The 19,427-nt window shown below is 51.8% G+C and overlaps 7 protein-coding genes across 7 annotated transcripts; 3 read left to right on the forward strand and 4 right to left on the reverse strand.

Annotated features, from left to right (window-relative positions):
* Window positions 1-456: 456 nt before the first annotated feature.
* COCCADRAFT_104511 (uncharacterized protein) lies at window positions 457-4,562 on the forward strand (the record flags this gene model as incomplete). The annotated part of the gene is made up of 4 exons (XM_007717327.1): window positions 457-560; window positions 649-2,410; window positions 2,468-2,584; window positions 2,634-4,562. 4 exons carry the CDS (start codon window positions 457-459, stop codon window positions 4,560-4,562), a joined length of 3,912 nt encoding a protein of 1,303 aa, XP_007715517.1.
* Window positions 4,563-5,724: 1,162 nt separating this feature from the next.
* Window positions 5,725-6,934, reverse strand: COCCADRAFT_104546 (uncharacterized protein; the record flags this gene model as incomplete). Its single annotated transcript, XM_007717328.1, has 2 exons — window positions 5,725-6,699; window positions 6,761-6,934. 2 exons carry the CDS (start codon window positions 6,932-6,934, stop codon window positions 5,725-5,727), a joined length of 1,149 nt encoding a protein of 382 aa, XP_007715518.1.
* Window positions 6,935-7,922: 988 nt separating this feature from the next.
* Window positions 7,923-9,383, reverse strand: COCCADRAFT_7722 (uncharacterized protein; the record flags this gene model as incomplete). Its single annotated transcript, XM_007717309.1, has 5 exons — window positions 7,923-8,327; window positions 8,392-8,738; window positions 8,789-8,905; window positions 9,015-9,086; window positions 9,206-9,383. 5 exons carry the CDS (start codon window positions 9,381-9,383, stop codon window positions 7,923-7,925), a joined length of 1,119 nt encoding a protein of 372 aa, XP_007715499.1.
* A 1,304-nt stretch (window positions 9,384-10,687) lies between these two features.
* Window positions 10,688-11,011, reverse strand: COCCADRAFT_28869 (uncharacterized protein; the record flags this gene model as incomplete). The annotated part of the gene is made up of 1 exon (XM_007717313.1): window positions 10,688-11,011. The coding sequence occupies one exon, from the start codon at window positions 11,009-11,011 to the stop codon at window positions 10,688-10,690; it is 324 nt and encodes a 107-aa protein (XP_007715503.1).
* A 919-nt stretch (window positions 11,012-11,930) lies between these two features.
* Window positions 11,931-13,677, forward strand: COCCADRAFT_28870 (uncharacterized protein; the record flags this gene model as incomplete). The annotated part of the gene is made up of 2 exons (XM_007717314.1): window positions 11,931-12,277; window positions 12,327-13,677. The coding sequence occupies 2 exons, from the start codon at window positions 11,931-11,933 to the stop codon at window positions 13,675-13,677; spliced, it is 1,698 nt and encodes a 565-aa protein (XP_007715504.1).
* A 648-nt stretch (window positions 13,678-14,325) lies between these two features.
* On the forward strand, window positions 14,326-15,753 carry COCCADRAFT_104564 (uncharacterized protein; the record flags this gene model as incomplete). The annotated part of the gene is made up of 1 exon (XM_007717329.1): window positions 14,326-15,753. The coding sequence occupies one exon, from the start codon at window positions 14,326-14,328 to the stop codon at window positions 15,751-15,753; it is 1,428 nt and encodes a 475-aa protein (XP_007715519.1).
* Window positions 15,754-16,471: 718 nt separating this feature from the next.
* Window positions 16,472-16,721, reverse strand: COCCADRAFT_104543 (uncharacterized protein; the record flags this gene model as incomplete). Its single annotated transcript, XM_007717330.1, has 2 exons — window positions 16,472-16,552; window positions 16,617-16,721. The coding sequence occupies 2 exons, from the start codon at window positions 16,719-16,721 to the stop codon at window positions 16,472-16,474; spliced, it is 186 nt and encodes a 61-aa protein (XP_007715520.1).
* Between the last annotated feature and the right edge of the window lie 2,706 nt (window positions 16,722-19,427).

The following is a 19,427-nucleotide window of genomic DNA, read 5'->3' on the forward strand; positions in this document are numbered from 1 at the left end:
CACAGGAGGAGGAGGAGGAGGAGGTGAGGGGGATGAGGGGGAAGAGTTAGTCGGACGGGTGAGTTAGCAGCAATGGTAGCGGTGGGTGGAGTGGCGGTGGAGTAGTGGGAGTATTAGTTCGTGTGTACTAATGCAGTAGTCCGGTGAGGCGAAGCGAGGCTGGTGGTGGTGGTATTGGTGGTAGTGATAGTGGTGGTGGTGATGGTGGAGGGGCAGGCGAGGGCGGTAGTGGGGCAGGCGGAAGAGACGAGGCAGGCGGTCGAGCAGAGAGTGTCAGGGTCCAAGCAGCGCCCAACGGCCCAGGGAATCGTCGGGCCTAGCGCGCAGATGGGTGGCTTGCAGCGCATGGGTAGGACAAGCCCCTTCTCCACAAAAACCTCTGGTCGTCCTGGTCCTGGTCCTGGTCTTTGGTTTCTGGTCTCTGGCCCTCTCCTCCACTTCGACAATCCCCCCCAAATGTCCGACTCCCACGACCAGGCCCTCGCCCGCTCTCAAGCCCGTCGACGCAGGCGCATCGACCACAGCGAGCTGGCCAAGGAGCGCGAAAAGGCCTTCTACCGGTTCGTCCACGCCCCCACTGCCTGCGACGTGCGTGCCCGGGTTTGGTGCATGTGAAAGAGTGAATTGGCACTGATCTTGCCCGCCCAGCTACTACCCCCGCCCGGGCTTCCAGCGCCCGCACACTGACGGCCCCGCCAGTCGCCAGTCATCGCCTTCACCAGCACCCTCGCCCGCTTCGCAATCACAGACGCCCCCAAGCACCCCACCGCCCACGCTCGATTATGCCCCCCATGTCTCCGACGATAAGGCCCTCACGGCCTTTGCCCAGCTGGGCGCCCTGCGCCTGAATGCCCGCCGCTGCCTCATTTCCTTCTTCGACCGCAAGGACTGCTTCCTCCTCGCCGAAGCGACCAAAACCGTGTCCCTCGACACGGGCGAGCCCGAGTTTGACGATGACCGCCTCTGCTTTGGCACCACCATCTTCCCCAAGGAGCAGAGCCTGTGCAATTACACCGTCAATCTCGCCCCAAAGTATACGACGCTGCCCTTTGACGACCCCAGTGACCTGCCCTCGCTTGTCGTAAACGACCTAAGCAAGGATAAGCGCTTCTGCGACTTTCCTTTTGTCAAGGGCCCACCCTACTCGCGCTTCTATGCCGGCGTCCCCATTCGCAGTCCTACGGGCCATAGCATTGGCACCTACTGCGTTCTCGATGAGAAGCCGCGGGATGGATTGACGCCTCACCAATTGGCCTTTCTCAAGAGCATGGCCGGCACCGTCATGCGCCATATGGAGAGAACGAGGGCGGCTGAAGACCACCGTAGGGCAAAGATCATGGTCAAGAGTCTGGGTTCGTTTGCAGAGGGCAAGAGCGGGCTGGAGAACTGGGCCCAAGATCCGTGGGACAATGATCAATCCGAGTCCTGGTCTGATCAGACGGAGACAATCGCTGCCCAACGCCAGCGTCCTGCTGCCACCACACCCACCGGACAGGAGCCACCTGTGCTTAATGGCCACAGTCACATTGACATCGATGCCCGTAGCCCTACGAACGATAGTGTGCCGCCTACCCACCAGCCACCATACACGCCAAGTTCACCCACCAGTAAGCTTACTGCCTTGGGACCCAGTCAAGTCGTTGAGCCCGTCCGACCCGACATTACCGCCACAACATCATGCACCTCCACCAAGGACTTCCCCAAGCCCGATCAGAAGGACAGGGCGGCCCCGGAGTTGAGGGCACATTTCACGCGCGCTGCCAACATGATTGTCGATTCGACAGAGGCAGAGGGCGTGGCTTTCTTCGATGCCAAGATCAGTACTTTCGGCGGTCTTGTTGACGATGACTTCGATCCGGACCAGCTTCCCGAACCGGACAAGCCCTGTGATATTCTCGGCGCCGCTCTCTGCAAGACTGATCGCGATAACAAATCCTTGCCAAACACGGGCGAATGCATCTCCGAAAGCGTTTTGCGACACCTGCTCCGTCTCTATCCACATGGCCAGATTTTCCATCTTGACATGGACCCCTTGACCCCGTCTGTTAATTCTCCTTCGACTGGCTTGGACGAGTTTGAGTCTTCCGATGGATTCCCCTTTGGTACTCCTCGCAAAGCCGAGTCGTCGAGAAGTTTGGATGACGAGGCATACCTGAGAAGAGTCTTTCCTACTGCGCGAAGTCTCATTCTGTACCCCTTGTGGGACCCGCACCGTGAGCGATGGTTTGCGACGGCGGTGATATGGAGCTCCGAGCCCAAGCGCATCTTCACGACTGAGCAGGAGCTGAGCTATCTAGCAGCATTCAGTAACTTTGTCATGGCCGAAGTTGCTCGTCTAGATACAAAGTTGGCAGACGCTGCAAAGGCCGATTTCATCTCTTCCATCAGTCATGAGCTTCGTTCTCCACTGGTAAGTACTCATCACTAACAAATCATTATAACAGTCAAGCTAATTGCATTCTTCTAGCACGGCATACTTGGAATGACCGACCTTCTCAAGGACTCTTCTCTCGACAACCAACAAGTATCACACGTTGCGACAATCGAGACTTGCGGCAAGACCCTGTTGGAGACCATCAACCACGTGAGTTCAACATCCTTGGCACGTACCTGTTAATGCTGACCCCATCAAGGTCCTCGACTTTGCAAAGATCAACAACTTGACACGCGGCGTCTCAAAACGACAAAAGAAGCGCACTCAGAGTGCCAAGCACATTATCAGTCCTGGCAGAGCTCATACCAATGATATCATGACGCTTATCAATGATGTTGATATGAGCATACTGACAGAGGACGTGGTTGAGAGTGTCTTTGCTGGTTACACATATGCAAAGACATCGGCTCAGACATATGAGCTCACTGCATCCAAGGTCAATAGTCGGCCAATCTCCATCATTCTCGACATCAATCAGAGCGACAACTATGTCTTCCGTACCCAGCCTGGAGCGTGGCGACGTGTGATTATGAATTTGTTTGGAAACAGCCTCAAGTATACGCCTGGCGGTTACATCAAGGTAAAGCTCGAGGTCAAGCGGAAGTTTCAAGACGAGGATGAGACTTGCGAGTTCAAGTTCTCGGTCACCGACTCTGGCATTGGCATGTCCGAGGACTACATCAACAACAGACTCTTTCACTCTTTTGCTCAGGAGAATCCTCTGAGCCAGGGTACCGGCTTGGGTCTTTCAATTGTCAAGCAAATTGTAGAATCTCTTGGAGGAGATGTCGAGGTGCGAAGTGAGAAGGATCGTGGTACAAAATTCACAGTCACGTGTCCTCTGAAAGAGTCGCGCATGTCTCCAAGTTTTGGCGCCACTGCCCCAGAGTGTGAAAAGGACATGCACTTGCAGGAAGTTTCCAAGCGCACAAAGGGATTGAAGGTCCGCTTTGATGGTTTCAATGAAGCAGAGGAGTACTTCGTCAAGGACCTGAAGAACAAGAATGCTTCCAAGTTGTGTTTGAAGGCATTGGTTAGCCTCTGTGCCGATTGGTTCGGCATGAAACGCTTCGAACAAGGCGTCAGCACTGGGGAACCGGATATGATTATTGCTACTGAAAGCTGTGCAAAGACCCTGCGCACCCAGTACAGCCAGTGTCCTAGCAAGAAAACTGCAACGCCAGTCATTGTTGTGTGCCAAGGTGCCGCAGCTGCACAATCAACCACAGCCATTACAGTCCCAGGCATGATTTTTGAATGCATCAGTCAGCCAGTAGGCCCGCACAAGATGGCAAAGGCTCTCTCGTCATGTCTTGGCCGTCACGCCAAGCAAACAAATATACAAAAGACCAACAGTGATCCAGCCCTGCCTCAGGTCACTGACTTTCAGCTCAAGGAGGGCGCGCTTCCCAAACGCACTGATTTGTTGCACGTCATAGAACCAGGTCGACCACAGCTCACCAGCGCTAGCAGTGCTCCGGAGATACGGTCGGTTAACAACAGTCCTATCAAGCCGTCAAAATATGCGAAGCCAACTCGGGCTCTACGGTGTCTTTGCGTCGACGACAATCCCATCAATCTTCGCCTCCTCCGCACCTTTGTCAACAAACTCGGCCACGAACACACTCTCGCAGTCGACGGTCTAGAGGCACTCGAAGCCTACATAGCCGCTAATAACGAAGAAGAGTCCCGCATCGATGTTGTTCTTATGGATATCAATATGCCCGTCATGGACGGACTCGAAGCAACTCGTCAAATCCGCGCTCATGAGATTCGTCACAATCTTCCCAAGGTCACCATCATTGCTCTTACCGGTGTAGCAGACACCGACATACAACAAGAAGCAAACTCCAGTGGCATCAACCTTTTCCTCATCAAACCCGTCCGCCTAGCCGATCTCGAAGTCATTCTCAAGGGAGTGGTGACTGGACAAGACAAAGCGAATCTGGAACTAGAAGCCGAAAAAGAGCGACTGCGACTTGCCGAGGCGAATGCCATTCTCAACATGGATAGTACCAGTGAGAAATCACGAGGTATCAATGTGGGAGTTGCAGTTGTTAAAGGCGAAGACGAAGTGCAAAAGGCTGTTAAGATGCATGAACATGCGAAGAGTGTGTCTATAGGTTGACGAGGGGGGGGATGAGGCTTGAAGCAAGCAAAACCTATTATTACCTGTGGACTTGGGATCCAGGAATTTATCCTCATACGCTGAATGGAAGCACAGCAGCACTTGGTACACTCTTCCCCACTCCCCATTCCAGGCGAGTCATACTCGCCCCCAACGCATTTTGGCGTTGACCCCGAAAGCATCAATAAGCACGAAACATGGATTAGGGAACCCCCCCTTTGAATCAAAAATTCCGTCTTTTTTTCCAAACCCTGAGGCAAGAAAAAGAGCAAGCATTCTCCACTTTCAACTCTTTACTCTTATCCTAGACTTTTTTTTTCTGTACAGCATTTTGGCGTACCCCCCCCCTTTCCTTTCTTTTCAACGTGAAGAGAGAGCGATGAAAAAAAAAAAGTCGAACCAGGGACACAGAAAGAGAAACGAGAACAACGGAAGTCGTCTTTTGAAAAAGGGAAAATGAGGAAAAAGTATGACGGGAAATGGGAAAAGCGAAAAAGGAATGAAGAGATTCATTACGTGTTATGCTTCATTATACGTTTCCAACTCTCTCCCTTATTCTTCATCTCGTCATGCTTCTTGATGTTTTTTTATCTTTTTCGAGAACCCGTATTTTTTTTGGGGAGTGCAAACAGAGGGCATAGCGTACGGCGTTTGTATAGAATTTCTTTTCTTTTCTTTTCCTTCTTTTTATCTGTTTTACTCTTCTCATGCTGGCGCGTTAACTTACGAGTTCCTATGGCAAAGCGTGTTTGTTTCTCTTCAATTTTCTTCTTCTTCTTCTTTTCAATTTTCCACGTCGGGTCTTGAAGGGGGAGGGGGGAAGGGGGATATATGGGTTATGGATGGGGGGGAATTGGGGATGTGCAGATGGATGGGGGGCTAGGGTGACGAGATAGATATTCTTACAAACTATAAAAAACAACAATAAAAGCAGATGAAAAAAAAAAGTATACTCGGTGAAAGGAGACTTGATGTGATGATATCTCATTCATCTGTATATTGCTATTTTCAATATCTAATATTTTCTGCTTGAATATTTATGTGTAAAAGAACAAGAAAAAATGAGTGCTCCGTAATCCTACAACTCACTAACCTAACACCACCGTCCCAAACATATGCATTCTGATACCAAAAACAATCTTCCTCGTTCACTTCCCACCCTTTACGCACCACCGTTCATACCATCATGCTTCATCTGCGCCATGAGCTTTCCAATGGCAGGTCCCATGATAGCAAAAGTCTCAAAGGCCACAACGTGGAAAAAGACAACCATCATTCCGGCGAGGATGAAAAAGTTCTTGGTGTAGAGCTTAATAAGACGGCGACGAGCCTCCCAGTTAAAGGACCTCCAGGCATCCAGGAAGCCCACGACACCAGTTCCACCCATCATTTGGCTGACAACCTTGCCACCGAAAGTGCGGTCAAAGGGGACAATGGTATCCTGGTCGTCAGGGAGAATGGAAGCTTCGATGCGAACGCGGGTGACGAGAGCAGGGAGGCAGAGGAAAAGGGTGCAAGTGATGGCGAAGATGGCGACACCAAGGACACGCGCGATGACGCCCATCTTCTGCGCACAGGTAGTCACGGGCTCCATGTCATCAAAACCGAGAAGCATGACCAGACCGACGGTGAGGTACATGCTGATGTACGGCATAGCGGAGGCAACAGCAGCGGGGAGAGCCAGCGTCTTCCAGTGGCTCTTGTTGGGAATGCGCTGGCAGAACGACTGTTCGGTGGGCATGCTGACGACCTTGTGGGTCCAAGCGGCGTGGATGCGAGCGAGGATGGCGCCGGAGAGGGCGGCACTGATGATGGCTTGGCCGGGGAAGAAACCGAGGGCGCCGTTGAAGAAGGTAAAGACGAGGCTGTTAAGGAGCGAGTACACAATGTGGATTCTGTATCCCCTGAAGCGTGCGAAGCGGCCGGCGTTGGCGACCAGGTGGCGGATCGTGGCGCGGATGGACGAGGTGATGGGCTTCTGGTTGACGAGGGCGATCGTGGGGCCGGTTTCAAGGAGTGTCTCCTTCTCACCTTCTTTGGCGGAGGGCTCCTGGGCGGAGGGCGTCACGGTGATGGCGGCCATGGGGGACTCAACCATGCTGAGGGACGTGATGACATGGTTCAGCATGTAGGATACCTAGGGGTATGTTGTTAATTCATGGCCTCAACAGTACGAGGCTGAACAGGGGAGTACTCACGAGGCTGAAGGCAATGCTACCAACCAAGACGGTCAGGTAGACGACTACGATGCCCCAGGTAGGAAGCTCGACTTCCTCTCCGTCGCCATGCTTGATAGCCACAGCGCGCTTGACAAACGCCGCCGTCTGCGGGTGCGAGACGGCGCGACGAGTGAGCTCAACGAGCATAGTCATGGTGGCTGCTCACTATGCCGAGATGCCAGAAACAACAAAAAGTTTTTGGTCCAGAAGCAAACAGTCAGAGTAGGTGAAGGAAAACCAGGTACAAAAGAGAGAATGGGTCGACCGGCTGACGGGCGGGGGATGTTGTTGGTCTTCAAGGTCAGCGCTGGGAATAGGCGGCAGCGTAACAAGGAGGAGGCGAAGTGGCCCCGAGCCAAGTGGCTGTGCTGAAACTGACGCAACAAATCGGTGGCCTTGTGCACTGGCCAGGTTCCACTTAGCCGCCGATCTACCACTCTCCACCCAAGTACATACATACCATCCAGGTATATCTACAACTTGGCACAGACTATGGATTGTGCTAGACAAGCCTGCATACATTCCCCGGATCTACGCTGCATGGGCGTTCTTCGAGGAAAACATGTAAAAGGACAGGTACACCTTCTGCTCAGGCATAGATTGCGCGTCTGCATCAAGGCTATGTTTGAGACGTCAGCACTACATGCGTTCTCATACTTACATTCAGGCATTACGACTATTAAGCGGGGCATCAGACACATATTCACCACCACCACCAAAAAGTCCGAATGCCGTCACGCATAATTCACACCATTTTGGGCACACGACAATCACTAAAGGACAATTTTGATTAAAACTCCCATGTTGCCATGATTATCATGCCCAAATCCCACCCACAAGAAACAAGGCCGTGAAAACAAAAGCTGGTGAATGCAGAGGGAATACTTGACACGCTAGACTAAAAACACGAAAAACAAAGGTTCTTGAGAAAGGGCATGTACAGTGGCCAGCGTTGTTTCCAATTTCCGGGCTTCTCAAATGTCGAAACTGGCACCGTCCGTATTTCGTCCGCAGTCATCCAGACTGTGAGTGCGTGCGAGAGAGTGGTCGTAGCATGTTCAAAGGTTGGACGCGCAAACAGTTTCGGGGTAAGCACGCAACGTACAAGACACTCAGTGTACAATGGTCGCAATGGAACAGCTTACTTGGCAGCCTGTGCAACTGGCTCATCATCCTCCTCTTCAGAAGATGACTCGGCAATGGGCTCGTGCTTGGGGACGCTGGGCAAGGGCTGCTTCTTGACCTCTGGCGAAGTGGAACGTCCACGGTACTGGTTGACCCGCTCTTGAGCCTTAGCAGTAGCCTGTTGTGTGTAGCCCTGGACAGTCTTCATGGCGTTTTCAGCATGCTGGTTGGCGAGACCCTTGACTTGCTGAGCCTGCTGGTTGGCAATGGTGTAGCCCTTCTCCAACTGAGCATCAATGACGTCCTTGTTCTTGATGTAGATGAGGGGACCGAGGTAGGTAATGTGCGTCGCGATCAGAGCCAAGCCCCAGAGAGGAACCCACTTGATCAGGAAGTACGAGATGAGGAATGCGAAGAAGGCCTAGTAGGGACAAGTCAGTCACAACATCTTGCATGTGCAGCGGCAGTTCAAGAGCTCTACTTACGCCAATAGTGACGTAGACGTTCTCGGCGAAGACAATACGCTGAGACTCGATGACGAAGAAGTTGATGAACTGCTCGAAATCATCCGTCATGCGCTCGAGCGAGGCCTTTGGAATGGTGAAGTACTGTCGTGGCCTAAACTGGGAGGTGAGGCCACGTCCAATGGTCAGCTGCCCCGCGATCTCGGCAGTAGCAGTAGCACCAAGAACCATGTACGAAGTCTTGAACATGTAGCGGATCAGGTTCAGGTAGCGTGAGGCGAAGATGAAGACGACGGTACTGGCAAAGGCGATGGCGGTGGCGCGGGGGTTCTTCCAGCTCAGGAGGCGGTAGAACATGCTGTGGTAGTCTGAGCGTGGTTAGCTGTGCAGTTGCAGTGAGAGCTCTTCGTGGACTTACGAGTTAGGTTCTGACCAGTCGCCGTCTTCTCGTCGGGAATGGTCTTTGAGTTTGCAAGATCTGCGAACTCATCGCGGGTCTTTGCGCCCTCTGCCTTGACGTTCTGTGCAACGGGTCCTGCGGAATTTAGCTACTGGTCGTGTGCGTGCGGGCACCTTCGGAAACTGCATGGGGCGTGAGCTGGTTGTGCAAAGCGGAAAGTGCGGGGCAAGTGTACATACCTTACCGTTCATGACGGTGTTTTTAATGTTCTGCACGCTGGAGTGGTTGTTTGCGGCGTTGATGGCGTTTGAGGCAGCTGTGTGTGTGTCAGGTTAGGAATTCGGGTGTGGTGCGGGCCGCAGATAAGACTGTGATGTATGGCGTTAGCTTGCGTCTCGGCAAATGGTCGAGGTCATTCTGTGCCACTCACCCTACAATCTAGGAGAGAGCCGTTTGTCTGGACCGCGCCGTTGGGCAGGCTGTGGTCTGCGTTGCCGTTGGGCAGCGGGGCAGCGTCAGAGTTCATCTGGGACAGCTTCTGGTTGACGGGTGCGGTAAGGTCGAAATCGAGATCTGTGCTGCTGAGTTCCACACGTGGGGCTTCTCCGGACATTGCTTGGGGGGGATATTTGCAGTTTCAGGCAGGTATTAATTTCAGAGGAGAGGAGAAAGGTCGAAAGGGGGTCTGAGGAGAAAAGGAGAGATCGCGGAGGAGCTGGGTTGGTTTTGTTCTGAGACTGTCGTGTGCACAGTTTGGTGGGCGTTCACTCCAACGTCATATGGCTCCACATGGAACTTGCTGGGCCTGCTGTGATTTGTTTCCGCGGGCCTGGACGACGTACCTCGAGCAGCTACAGGTTTCATTCTGCAGACCATTCGTCATTGCCATTGCAAAGTGCCAGCCGCACGCGCTGTCTGCAGTCGCATTTGCAGAGCTTGCTGCTATTTGCTTGTGGGCGAGTGACGGAAGGTGCTCACGTGCCAGCCCCAAGCATGGGCGGTTTCACATGTGAAAGACGGGCCCAACGCTCTTAGCAGTACGGCTATGTCTTCACATGACGCCATGGCATATTGTGCACACATGACGCTGTTGAAATAGATTTTGCTGCACGCCTGGTCTTGGACGAGATACGTTGGGTGTTTGTATGTGTACTATTGTGTATTTGGGTTGATTTTGATGCTTGGGCGTGATTTGGCAGGTACGCGTGGATTGTGCCTGCCCGTGGTTTCGTCCACCAGGCACGAGGTGCACGTCCCCCTGCGTAGATCACCATCTCGCCTGTCACCTGCTTTGCATGTCCGGTGCTTATGTATACATAGTACATGTACACATGAATGTACTACATGTATGTAGTATGTATACTTAGCACTGTGTAAGCTATATCCATGCACTAATACCAGACGGGTTGAGGGATTTTGGGCAAGTTATTCCTCATCCGACAGCAGACCCCCGCCTTGCCACGACGGCAATGGTGTGGGCGCTGATACGTCGACGGCAATGGCAGCAATCGCAATCGTCTGTGAGAGGAAGGTGCGGATAGAGGCACAACAACACTCACACTCAGGGGGAAGTCACCCTGAACCGTCAGCACTGCCAACTCGCGCGGGGTTCTCAGGCACCCCAAGAGCTCGTCAACGACAGACAGCGAGATTCGGTGCCCGGGGCTCCGATCGCGGTTCATCAAGTTTATCTATTCCATCGTCGGTAGTACTTTATTCCTCTCTTTCCCTGGCTCGGGCGATTATTACAGCCGACAGAAGGCCCGCGCCGGGGCAGGAGGAGAGTTCAGTTGGTCCGTCAGGGTCTCATTCATCGTCGCATCAGGCAGGCGCACAGGGCAGCCCTTCCCTCCCACGCGACTGCCCAGCGATGGAGGTGGGGTGGGGGGGGGGGGGGTAAACGAGACGAGAGGGGCCTCACGCAACAAGCACAAGCGCCTTCGCCGCAGCCACCGCCGTCGCCGTCGCCGTCGCCATCACCCTCCCGGCTTCTCTGCGCAGATGCGCCACGCGTAGCCATAGCCAACCCGCAATGACAACACGACTTGCTGATGCGATAATGCGCACACTCACGCTCCCCCCCATCAGCCATCCAACCGCCCGGCACACCCCGATCCCGGCCCTCGGATCTTGTCGTGGTCCAGCTCTCTCCCAAGCCTCCGTGCCGCCAATGTAGGTTGCTGCGACTATGTCCTCTACCCCAATTGGCGCTGCGGCCGCGCCTGAGAGCCAATACTCCATCGAGCCCCCAACCCGTCACCGCCCGCTGCCTCCAGGTCGGAGGCGTGTTTGACCCCCCGCCTCCACGTCAGCCTGCCCCAGTCGTCCATCTGCATTGTCTGCAGACGGAGCCTACAAGCGCCATGGCGCCCTCGTCGTACCCAGTAGCTGTAGCAGTACTTAGCACCATGCAGGTGGCCTCCGGGGTGATGTGATATAAACGACCGACACCACGGCCCTTGACTTCGGGGCAACTCGACCACACGACAAAACCCGGACACGACACGAGACAAGACGGCCGTTGACTGCACCAACACGTCCCAACCCGCTCCCAGCCTCTCGCCTCGCATGCCATCCCACTGATCCCCGACACGCCAAACCCATGCCTATCAGCACTCGCCGGGATCTGGATCCAAACTCGGTGGGGGAACATTGGCACCGCACGGCATCAGGCAGTGTGCGCGCTTTCAACCACAGACGCGGGCTGTAGTGATTTTGTGGCGTGCCTCCGAATCCTGGCCAAGTTCTGCCGTTGCGATAACGACCCACTCACTTGCACTGCGCCTGCTTGGGTTATCACGCACACCTCCGACCCTCAGCCCCGTCACCTGCCGCCCTGCTGCTGTTGCTGCTGCCTCTCCTTCCTCTTCATCCTCGTCTGCCATTCTGCTGCCCATCGTCTACGTCTTCAGCATTGCCCGACTACCGCCTTTGGCCTGGCACTCACTCACTCACTCGCAACATACCCGCTCCGCGCTCCCGGGACCTCGGTACTCCACCAACGTCACCCCAATACCGAAATGGTCAATGCGCCTTCAGCCCACACTCCCGCATCCGTCACCGCCATCGCTCTCGCCCACAATCGATACTGAGCACGCGACCTCCAAACAGCTCCCCCCTCTGCGGAGGCGAGAGTCTGTGAGGACTGCTCCACAGCATCATGATAATACCGCGCAATTTGTACAGCCCTTCTGCCCCAGAGCCCCGGACTCGCCTGACCAACAATCCCACGCTTTTGTACAGCTGGTGGTGCACCATTTTCTCCGCTGTCATCATAGGCGTCCGCTTGTCCGGCCGCTACATTCGCAATGAACGCCTGTTCCGCGAAGACAAGGTCATGGCGCTCAGCATCTTTCCTCTCTTTGCGCGCATGGGCTTTGTGCACGTTGTCTTGATCTACGGCACAAACAATGTCGATATTACCAACTTGACAGACCCAGTTCGAATTCATCATCGAGAAATTGGCTCGCGCATGGTCCTTGCAGCCAGGATCTTCTACGCGCTATTGTACGTATCGCCAACCTTTTCATCCATAGCATAACTAATGCCTCTATAGCATCTGGTTGGCCAAGTTCACTGTTTCAGAGTTCCTCAAGCGCTTGACAGAGCGCTTCTGGAAAAAGGGATACGAATGGGGACTGCGCGGTATTCGCATATTCCTCGTCGTTACCTTTTTCATGGTTCTAATTGCTACCTTTACTGAGTGTCGTCCAATCACTCACTACTGGCAAGTCATTCCCGATCCGGGTCCGCAGTGTCGTCAGGGTTACGCCCAGCTCCTCACTATGGGCATTGCTGATATCGTCACCGATATTCTCCTGATTGCCTTTCCGATTCCTATTATCGTTCGCTCAGGCATGCCTTTGAAGCGCAAGATCTCACTAGTGGCACTGTTCTCTCTATCGCTTGGTCTCATCATCGTCACCGGGGCTCGCATGCCTCTAGTCATTGAGAAGAAGGGCCTTCAGCAATTCCGTACTGTGTTTGCCTCTTCTGAAATCCTGGCTGCAGCCATCGTATCCAACGCAATCATCCTAGGATCATTCCTTCGCGATCGAGGTGTCAAGAAACCAAAATTCAAGGCGCCCTCGACTACTGACAGCACCGAGCGTAGAGGGTCATCGCGACGCTTCACAGACCAGCCCCGCAGCAGCGATGAAGACCTTGCACGATCACTGGGTTATAGGACCAAGCCCGAGCTCTTGGAAAAAACGCCAAGCGTACCCAGACCGGCTCCAGTGGCAAACCTTGACCTCTTGCAGTCTTCAAGGCAGTCTGGCCCTTTTGTAAACACCAACTGGAAATTTCCAGACGAAGAGGGTAGTGTATCACATGGTGACGACCGCTCGCACTCGGGGGTTGATGACATCCGAGACCCAATGCCCAGTCCCCGCGGCGGCAGACGGGTATCGTGGTTTGATGTGGGCGGTCTACTGGAACAACCAGGAGCAACCCCTTCACCCACAGACTCTGTGGTTGCTCACGATTTCGCGACGCAACCCAGAAGAGGCTCCCGAGCTTCAAACTCAATCATGTCGGCCGGGCGAGCGTTTCTTCCACAAGGTCGACGAAACTCCCGGCTCTCTCAGCATTCCGAGGACCTCGAAATGTCGTGCCGGCCGAACCAACAGCTGCAGGACCTGGGTGGTCTGCTGCCTAGACACCGTGAGCAGGAAGAATCCCTGTCCACTCCAACTTCAAATCCCAGCCCTTCAGTCGCTCCTCGGTACGCGCCTATACACCGCACATCGACACGCTCAACACGAACGAGTTATGATGTGCCTTCTCTACAAGATCCTGGAGGCTTGCTTTCATCCGCACCCTCTGCTACCTCCCTTCAGCGTACCACTACAAATCAGAGCCGTGATGCGCCTGCGTTGCAGGATGCTGGTGGATTGCTTGGGTGATAACCTCCATTTCTCTTATCCTTAATGTTCCTCTTGTTTGATACCCCGGCCTCAGCGGCCTTTTCATTTGCATAGCCTGCACATTACTTTATTGTTTCCATGACTGCTTGAAGGTTTCTTTTTTTTCCACATGTTCGATATCCCTCTTACTCAGACTGGTGTTTATGGGTCTACGATTGATGGGTTATGACGGCTTCACAGGCGCTACCTCGTGTGTCAGGAATGGACTACGAGTGGGAGTCTCGGTTTGGAGGGGAGTCACAAGGCTCGTGTACAATAATCGTATTACATAGTCACCGCTGCGAGTTGCATCGAGCTGGCAGCCCACTGGCCTATAAATGGATCTAATATGCATCTTCGGCACTTTGGTCTCCATACCTGCAGCATGCTATACTTAACGTGACACGACATGGGTCTGCGCTAAGGCGCAAAGTCCACGACGATTACCGAAGCCAGGGTTCAACTCTAAACGCCGCCTAATAAACTTTAACGCCCAGGTAGCGTTCGGGTACTTTGGCCATGTCTTGGCTCGTCAACGGCACGGAAAAAGTAGTAAATGGCCTGAGCTCGTGCCACTAGCAATACAAGCTTTCCACAATCACTCACTTATACCGTTGTCGTCTACAACTGTGCTGCGCTTCATCAGAAATGAACAATGATGCACCTACACTCCAAGAGATAATCCAACTAACCCGTCAGGAACTTGTTACCCCGCAAAAGTCTGACCCCATCCGCGAATGTGGACGTGCTGCACTCGCACTTCTTCCCGAGGATCCTGAGCTCGGCTTGAAGCTTGCGTATCAGAAACTGCACGATGTTCCTTACAAAGAAGTGAAGACTTGTTGGCGGAGATTGTATACAGACGCGACTCTATGGAAGGTGCTAAAGCGGGTAGATGGCAGAATAGAGGAACAGCGACAAGGCACGACAGAGAGCGACTGGATTGATGAGGTTGTGAAATCATTAGATATGGCCCTCATACTTGCTGGTGCACCTTCCAGAGAAGAGCTGGTGGAACTATGGTTTGCAGCATTGAGAGCTGATTTGGATCGGGTGTACCCAACCAACGGCATAAGCTCGGAACGCCCCTCAAAGCGACAAAAGCTATCCTTGCCCTGTCAATCCTCGCCAATCCCAGAAAGGTTTCCTGTAGAGCTTCCCAATCCGGAACCAGTCCTGTCACATCCTTTGCAACGAATGAAAGAACTCAGTCTGGAAGCTTTTCAAAGGAAAGTTGGCTCGACGGAAACCCACACACCGTGCATAATCAAGGATGCAATACAACATTGGCCTGCACTCAGCGAGCGACCATGGGCGAATCCAGACTATCTTCTGAGACAGACTCTCGGTGGAAGAAGATTAATCCCAGTCGAGGTAGGAAAAAGCTACACCGCCGAAGGCTGGGGTCAACGCATCATTACCTTCCGTGAATTCATGGAAACCTACATGCTCCACAATCCAAACAACCCCCTCCATCCACCACAAGACTCAACCGCAAACTCAGTCGGCTACCTCGCCCAACACGACCTCTTCGCCCAAATCCCCTCCTTACGCCTCGACATCACCATCCCAGACTACTGCTACACCGACCCCGCCCCATCCCCCCGCCTCACCCACATCAAGCCCGTGCCTAAACTAGAAGAACCCCTGCTAAACGCTTGGTTTGGACCCGCCGGTACCGTATCTCCTTTACACACAGACCCTTACCACAATATCCTCGCGCAGGTCGTAGGATACAAGTACGTACGCCTCTACGCTCCGAGCGAAACGCAGCGTCTGTACCCGAGGAGCGTGGATGAGTGTGGGGTGGATATGAGTAATACGAGTGAGATTGATCTGGATGAGGCGATGGAGGTTTTTCCCAGGTTATCTTGGTTTGAGAAGCCTGTGATGGGGGTCGCGCTGGATGATGAAGAGAAGAAGAAAAAGTTCCGACAACGTTTTCCCGGATTTCAAGATGCGGTGTTTGTAGAGGGGATACTGGGGCCGGGCGAGTGCTTGTATCTTCCTGTGGGGTGGTGGCATTATGTGAGGAGTCTTACGCCGAGTTTTAGTGTGAGTTTTTGGTTTAACTAGGGCGTTGTTTGATGTTTGGGGGGGGGGGGTTTGAGGTCGAACGTAGTTTGGAAATGTTTCTTTCTCTTGCCAAATGATGGTTGCGTTATGTGATGATTTACTTTTTCCGTTTGGTGGTGTTGTACCTGGATATATGGACCTGGGGAGATTGAACTGAGTATGTCGTATAGCTGATCGTCACCTCCCCTATCTTCAAGATGAACTCTTGCGAAGCTACACAAGTTTATATGTGATCATTTACTTTATAAACGTTACTGTGACTTCTCTAACTCAAGGGGGGGAAGCAGTACTTTGTCGGATACTCTTTATTTTTTCTTCGCATTCTGATTAGTTGGTCTCGATGTAGAGAGGGCCTTGTTATGTAAGAGTGGGATTTTGGGATAGTAGGCTGAAACATCTGCTTTTGTTCGGAGGTACTTGAAGCATGATAGTTAAGTGGTTAGATGGTTTAGTTCAAGGAGTAAGCTGCTCTCGCTTGCCATGTACGTTGTCCTTTAATCTGCGCAAGTCACTTTAAGAAGGAAGGTTCATGTTGAGCTGTTGAAAGGGCTAGCAAATAAAGTCGATTTTCTTTTCTAGTAGTATTTGGAAGCTAGCGAGTGCCATGTCCATCTTCCAGAGAAGAGTTGTCCCTAGACTAGAAATGGTGGAATGAGTGCTACCGACATTTATTCAGAATTCTGTTGCTAGCTACGCAAATAGGAGTTCAGCTCTATTTTTAGCAGCAGAACTCTGGTGCCGTGTTGGTACCACCTCTGGCACAAGCAGCATTTGGGCAAGCAGCTCGGCAAGCTCCATACTATTGAAGATGAAAGGTCAGTCCGAGTTTTTTGTAGAAGAACAACATTTTTGAACTTGCTTACCGCAGTATAGCAGGCCCGCTTGTCGAGACTCTCAGGTTGAGCTTCAGGAACTGCGACAGCAGATGCTGTGGCAACAGCAGCAAGAAGAATGATGAAGTACTTCATTGTGGAGTTTTTTTGTGGTTGGTTGGGTTTGATTGTGAGCGGATAGATGTCAGAGCAGGTGATATGAAATAGGGTAGAAGGCAAGCACTGGACCAGTTTATATAGCGTAGAGCGTTGGTTATTCATTAGTAATTTCCAAACTAATGATCTGTGTCAGAGAGGGGTTATTCAACGACGAGAAAAGTGGCACGATGATTATGCTCGGCTATCCTGGTACATAATCAGTAGTATCATCGAAGTACTGGGATGAAAACCCGTTCGAGATTGGATAAGTGGGTCTCAACAAGACTGTCATACGCTAACTCCCCCCACTCATGGAAGATCATGAAAGTAATAAACTCAATCGAATTTCGAGTCCCTATATGACCAGTGATGTGAAATTCATTGGTGAACAGCTCACGCACCGGAGCTTATGCGAAACAGTAGTGTAACGCGTACGCGTATTTCTTGTGATTCGGAAGATCAAGTATACATGATAGATTTGAGAAGAAGTTAGCACTCCACAGTCTGAGACCTCGTTCTCTTTAAAAAAAAAAGGAACACCACTACAAACGACAGAGATTAGATGGAGAACCTAATAACGACATATCCACAGTGATTGCGGTTAGATAAAACAAGACTATCATGGATCTATTGTTTGTGTATCCAGTCTCGAATGATCGGATGCATGAAAATCCGGGGAAGTGGGGAACTGTACGAAATGGAACAGATGGAAGATCTAACGTTGCATCCTACAGTGCCTACGATGGCCCCCGCCAGCGGTAATTATGTTGTCTACGTCACCTCGTGTTCGGAGCATCCCCTAACCTTGAAGGCGATGATTTTGGACCAAACAAGTACAGTGCACGTAATCATACTTCCATATAAGCCTTCTAAGATTGTAGTGAGCATATTGTATTCTAATTCGTGGAAATTAATGTCAATACGATAAACTTTGTGAACGAGGTACTTAGATGAAATCTAGGAAGTGCGTATTGCTACGATGCCACGACCGACTGAAAACCATGATTATCATAGAACATCACAATATGACCACACTGGTGAATGCGATTTTTGATAAGCAGTTTACCTACAGTCTATCAGTCCTACCTGCTGGAGTGCGGCAGCGTCCACGGAGCCGCCAGGAAGGCCCGCTCGCCTCGTCAAGTGCTTACTCTGCTTACTTCTTCCGGCCGAGACATGCCGTCATCTACGGCACACAAAGTTCCCGGCTTACCTCTCTTTCTTTCCACCGAGCCTATTGTATCAAGAGGCGGGTGCAGTAGCCATGGGAGCAGATGCTGACACTCCGCTACGGCTCACACAAACAGCTTTACCTAGAGAAATTTCCGGTACGAGTGATTTTATGCCGCTCTTACTCTTAATTACCGTAAAACTTTCGTTCTTACTAATGCCAGTACGTCGAGTGAAATCAGGGGGATAAACTTAGAATCCTTGCAGTTGAACCGCTACCAACGATTTAGGTTGCCGTAGAGCGGGGCGAAGTATGTACAGGAGTGCTACAAGCAACGAGTATATGAACATTTCCAAGAATGTGCTCAGATATTAGTTGCGCAAAATTCTTTACAACCCTTCTTCGCCTTTGCTAGCTAATACTCGACAGACAGAAACGACAAGATAGGTTTTACCATGTTTGCATCTCATGAGAGTAAGGTGTCTTTCTCCAAGCTAAGTCTCCAGAATAAAGTTTCGAAGAATCCTGACGTATGAGCGCGGGTGCGCGGCTAGGGGCCGGTTCGCCGTCGTCTTCCGTCTAATAAACCTAGTAATCTGAGCTCCGTTTGGGAAACGGTGCCAGAAACAGCTAGCCCTTCTCTATCGAAGCTCTAAACTCAAAACGGTGACAAAGAGGAGACAGAATCCTTACGCTTATTGGGGCCTATTTGCTTCTTAAGTCTTCTAAGAGCCGGTTATATCGCACTTCTTCGTGCACCAAAATCCCTCTGGGGACCGATCGTAACATGGAGTTGGAGCTGCGAGCGGTATGAGAGATCTTGTAAAGATGCTTGTTCATTCGAACTTGATAGCTGCCTGTCTCGACAACAATGGTTGGTTCCAATAATTGACGCGGCAAGAATGAAGGAATCGGTTGCTAATATGGCTGTACGAAATGCAGCTCGTGATGCCCTGAGCCATATTTTAGCGATTCATGCACATGTTAACAACGTAATCAAGTACAACCAATTAGTGAGTTGTCAATTGGTACATTATTTCGGTCTTCGCAGAGAGTTATAGTATGTCGCTTGGTATATTATGGTTAATCCAAAACGGTATTGTTTTGGCCCGTTAGTCCCGTTCTCGCGATGGTTCCACGAATCTCATTCTCCTATTTATGTGGTAAGATGACAAACACATCTATAAGGGTGATTGCTCTGCATCCTGTCACACATTGACAGTCATTTCTAAAGATTGGATATCTCTGTGCATATAAAGACGGAATCCTATGATAGAAAAGCGCGATATTTTCTAGCGATGAGGTAGAGAAGAGTTATGGGTGTGTATTGGGGTTGTGCTCACTTCATCACTAAGGTCACGTGGATAAGAGCTAAGCTCACGATTATCCGTGCCAAGGCTTAGCTTATTAAGCTAAGTCAGCTGCGCTGACACTCGCCGCAGGCGAGTGCCGACGCTCCCAACGATATTACCGTCCCAACGATATTTTTTTGTAACTCTATCACTTAAATCTATTCTTGTATCCCCCACAAT

This window comes from Bipolaris zeicola (assembly GCF_000523435.1).
Source record: "Bipolaris zeicola 26-R-13 unplaced genomic scaffold scaffold_174, whole genome shotgun sequence".
Lineage (NCBI taxonomy): Eukaryota > Fungi > Ascomycota > Dothideomycetes > Pleosporales > Pleosporaceae > Bipolaris > Bipolaris zeicola.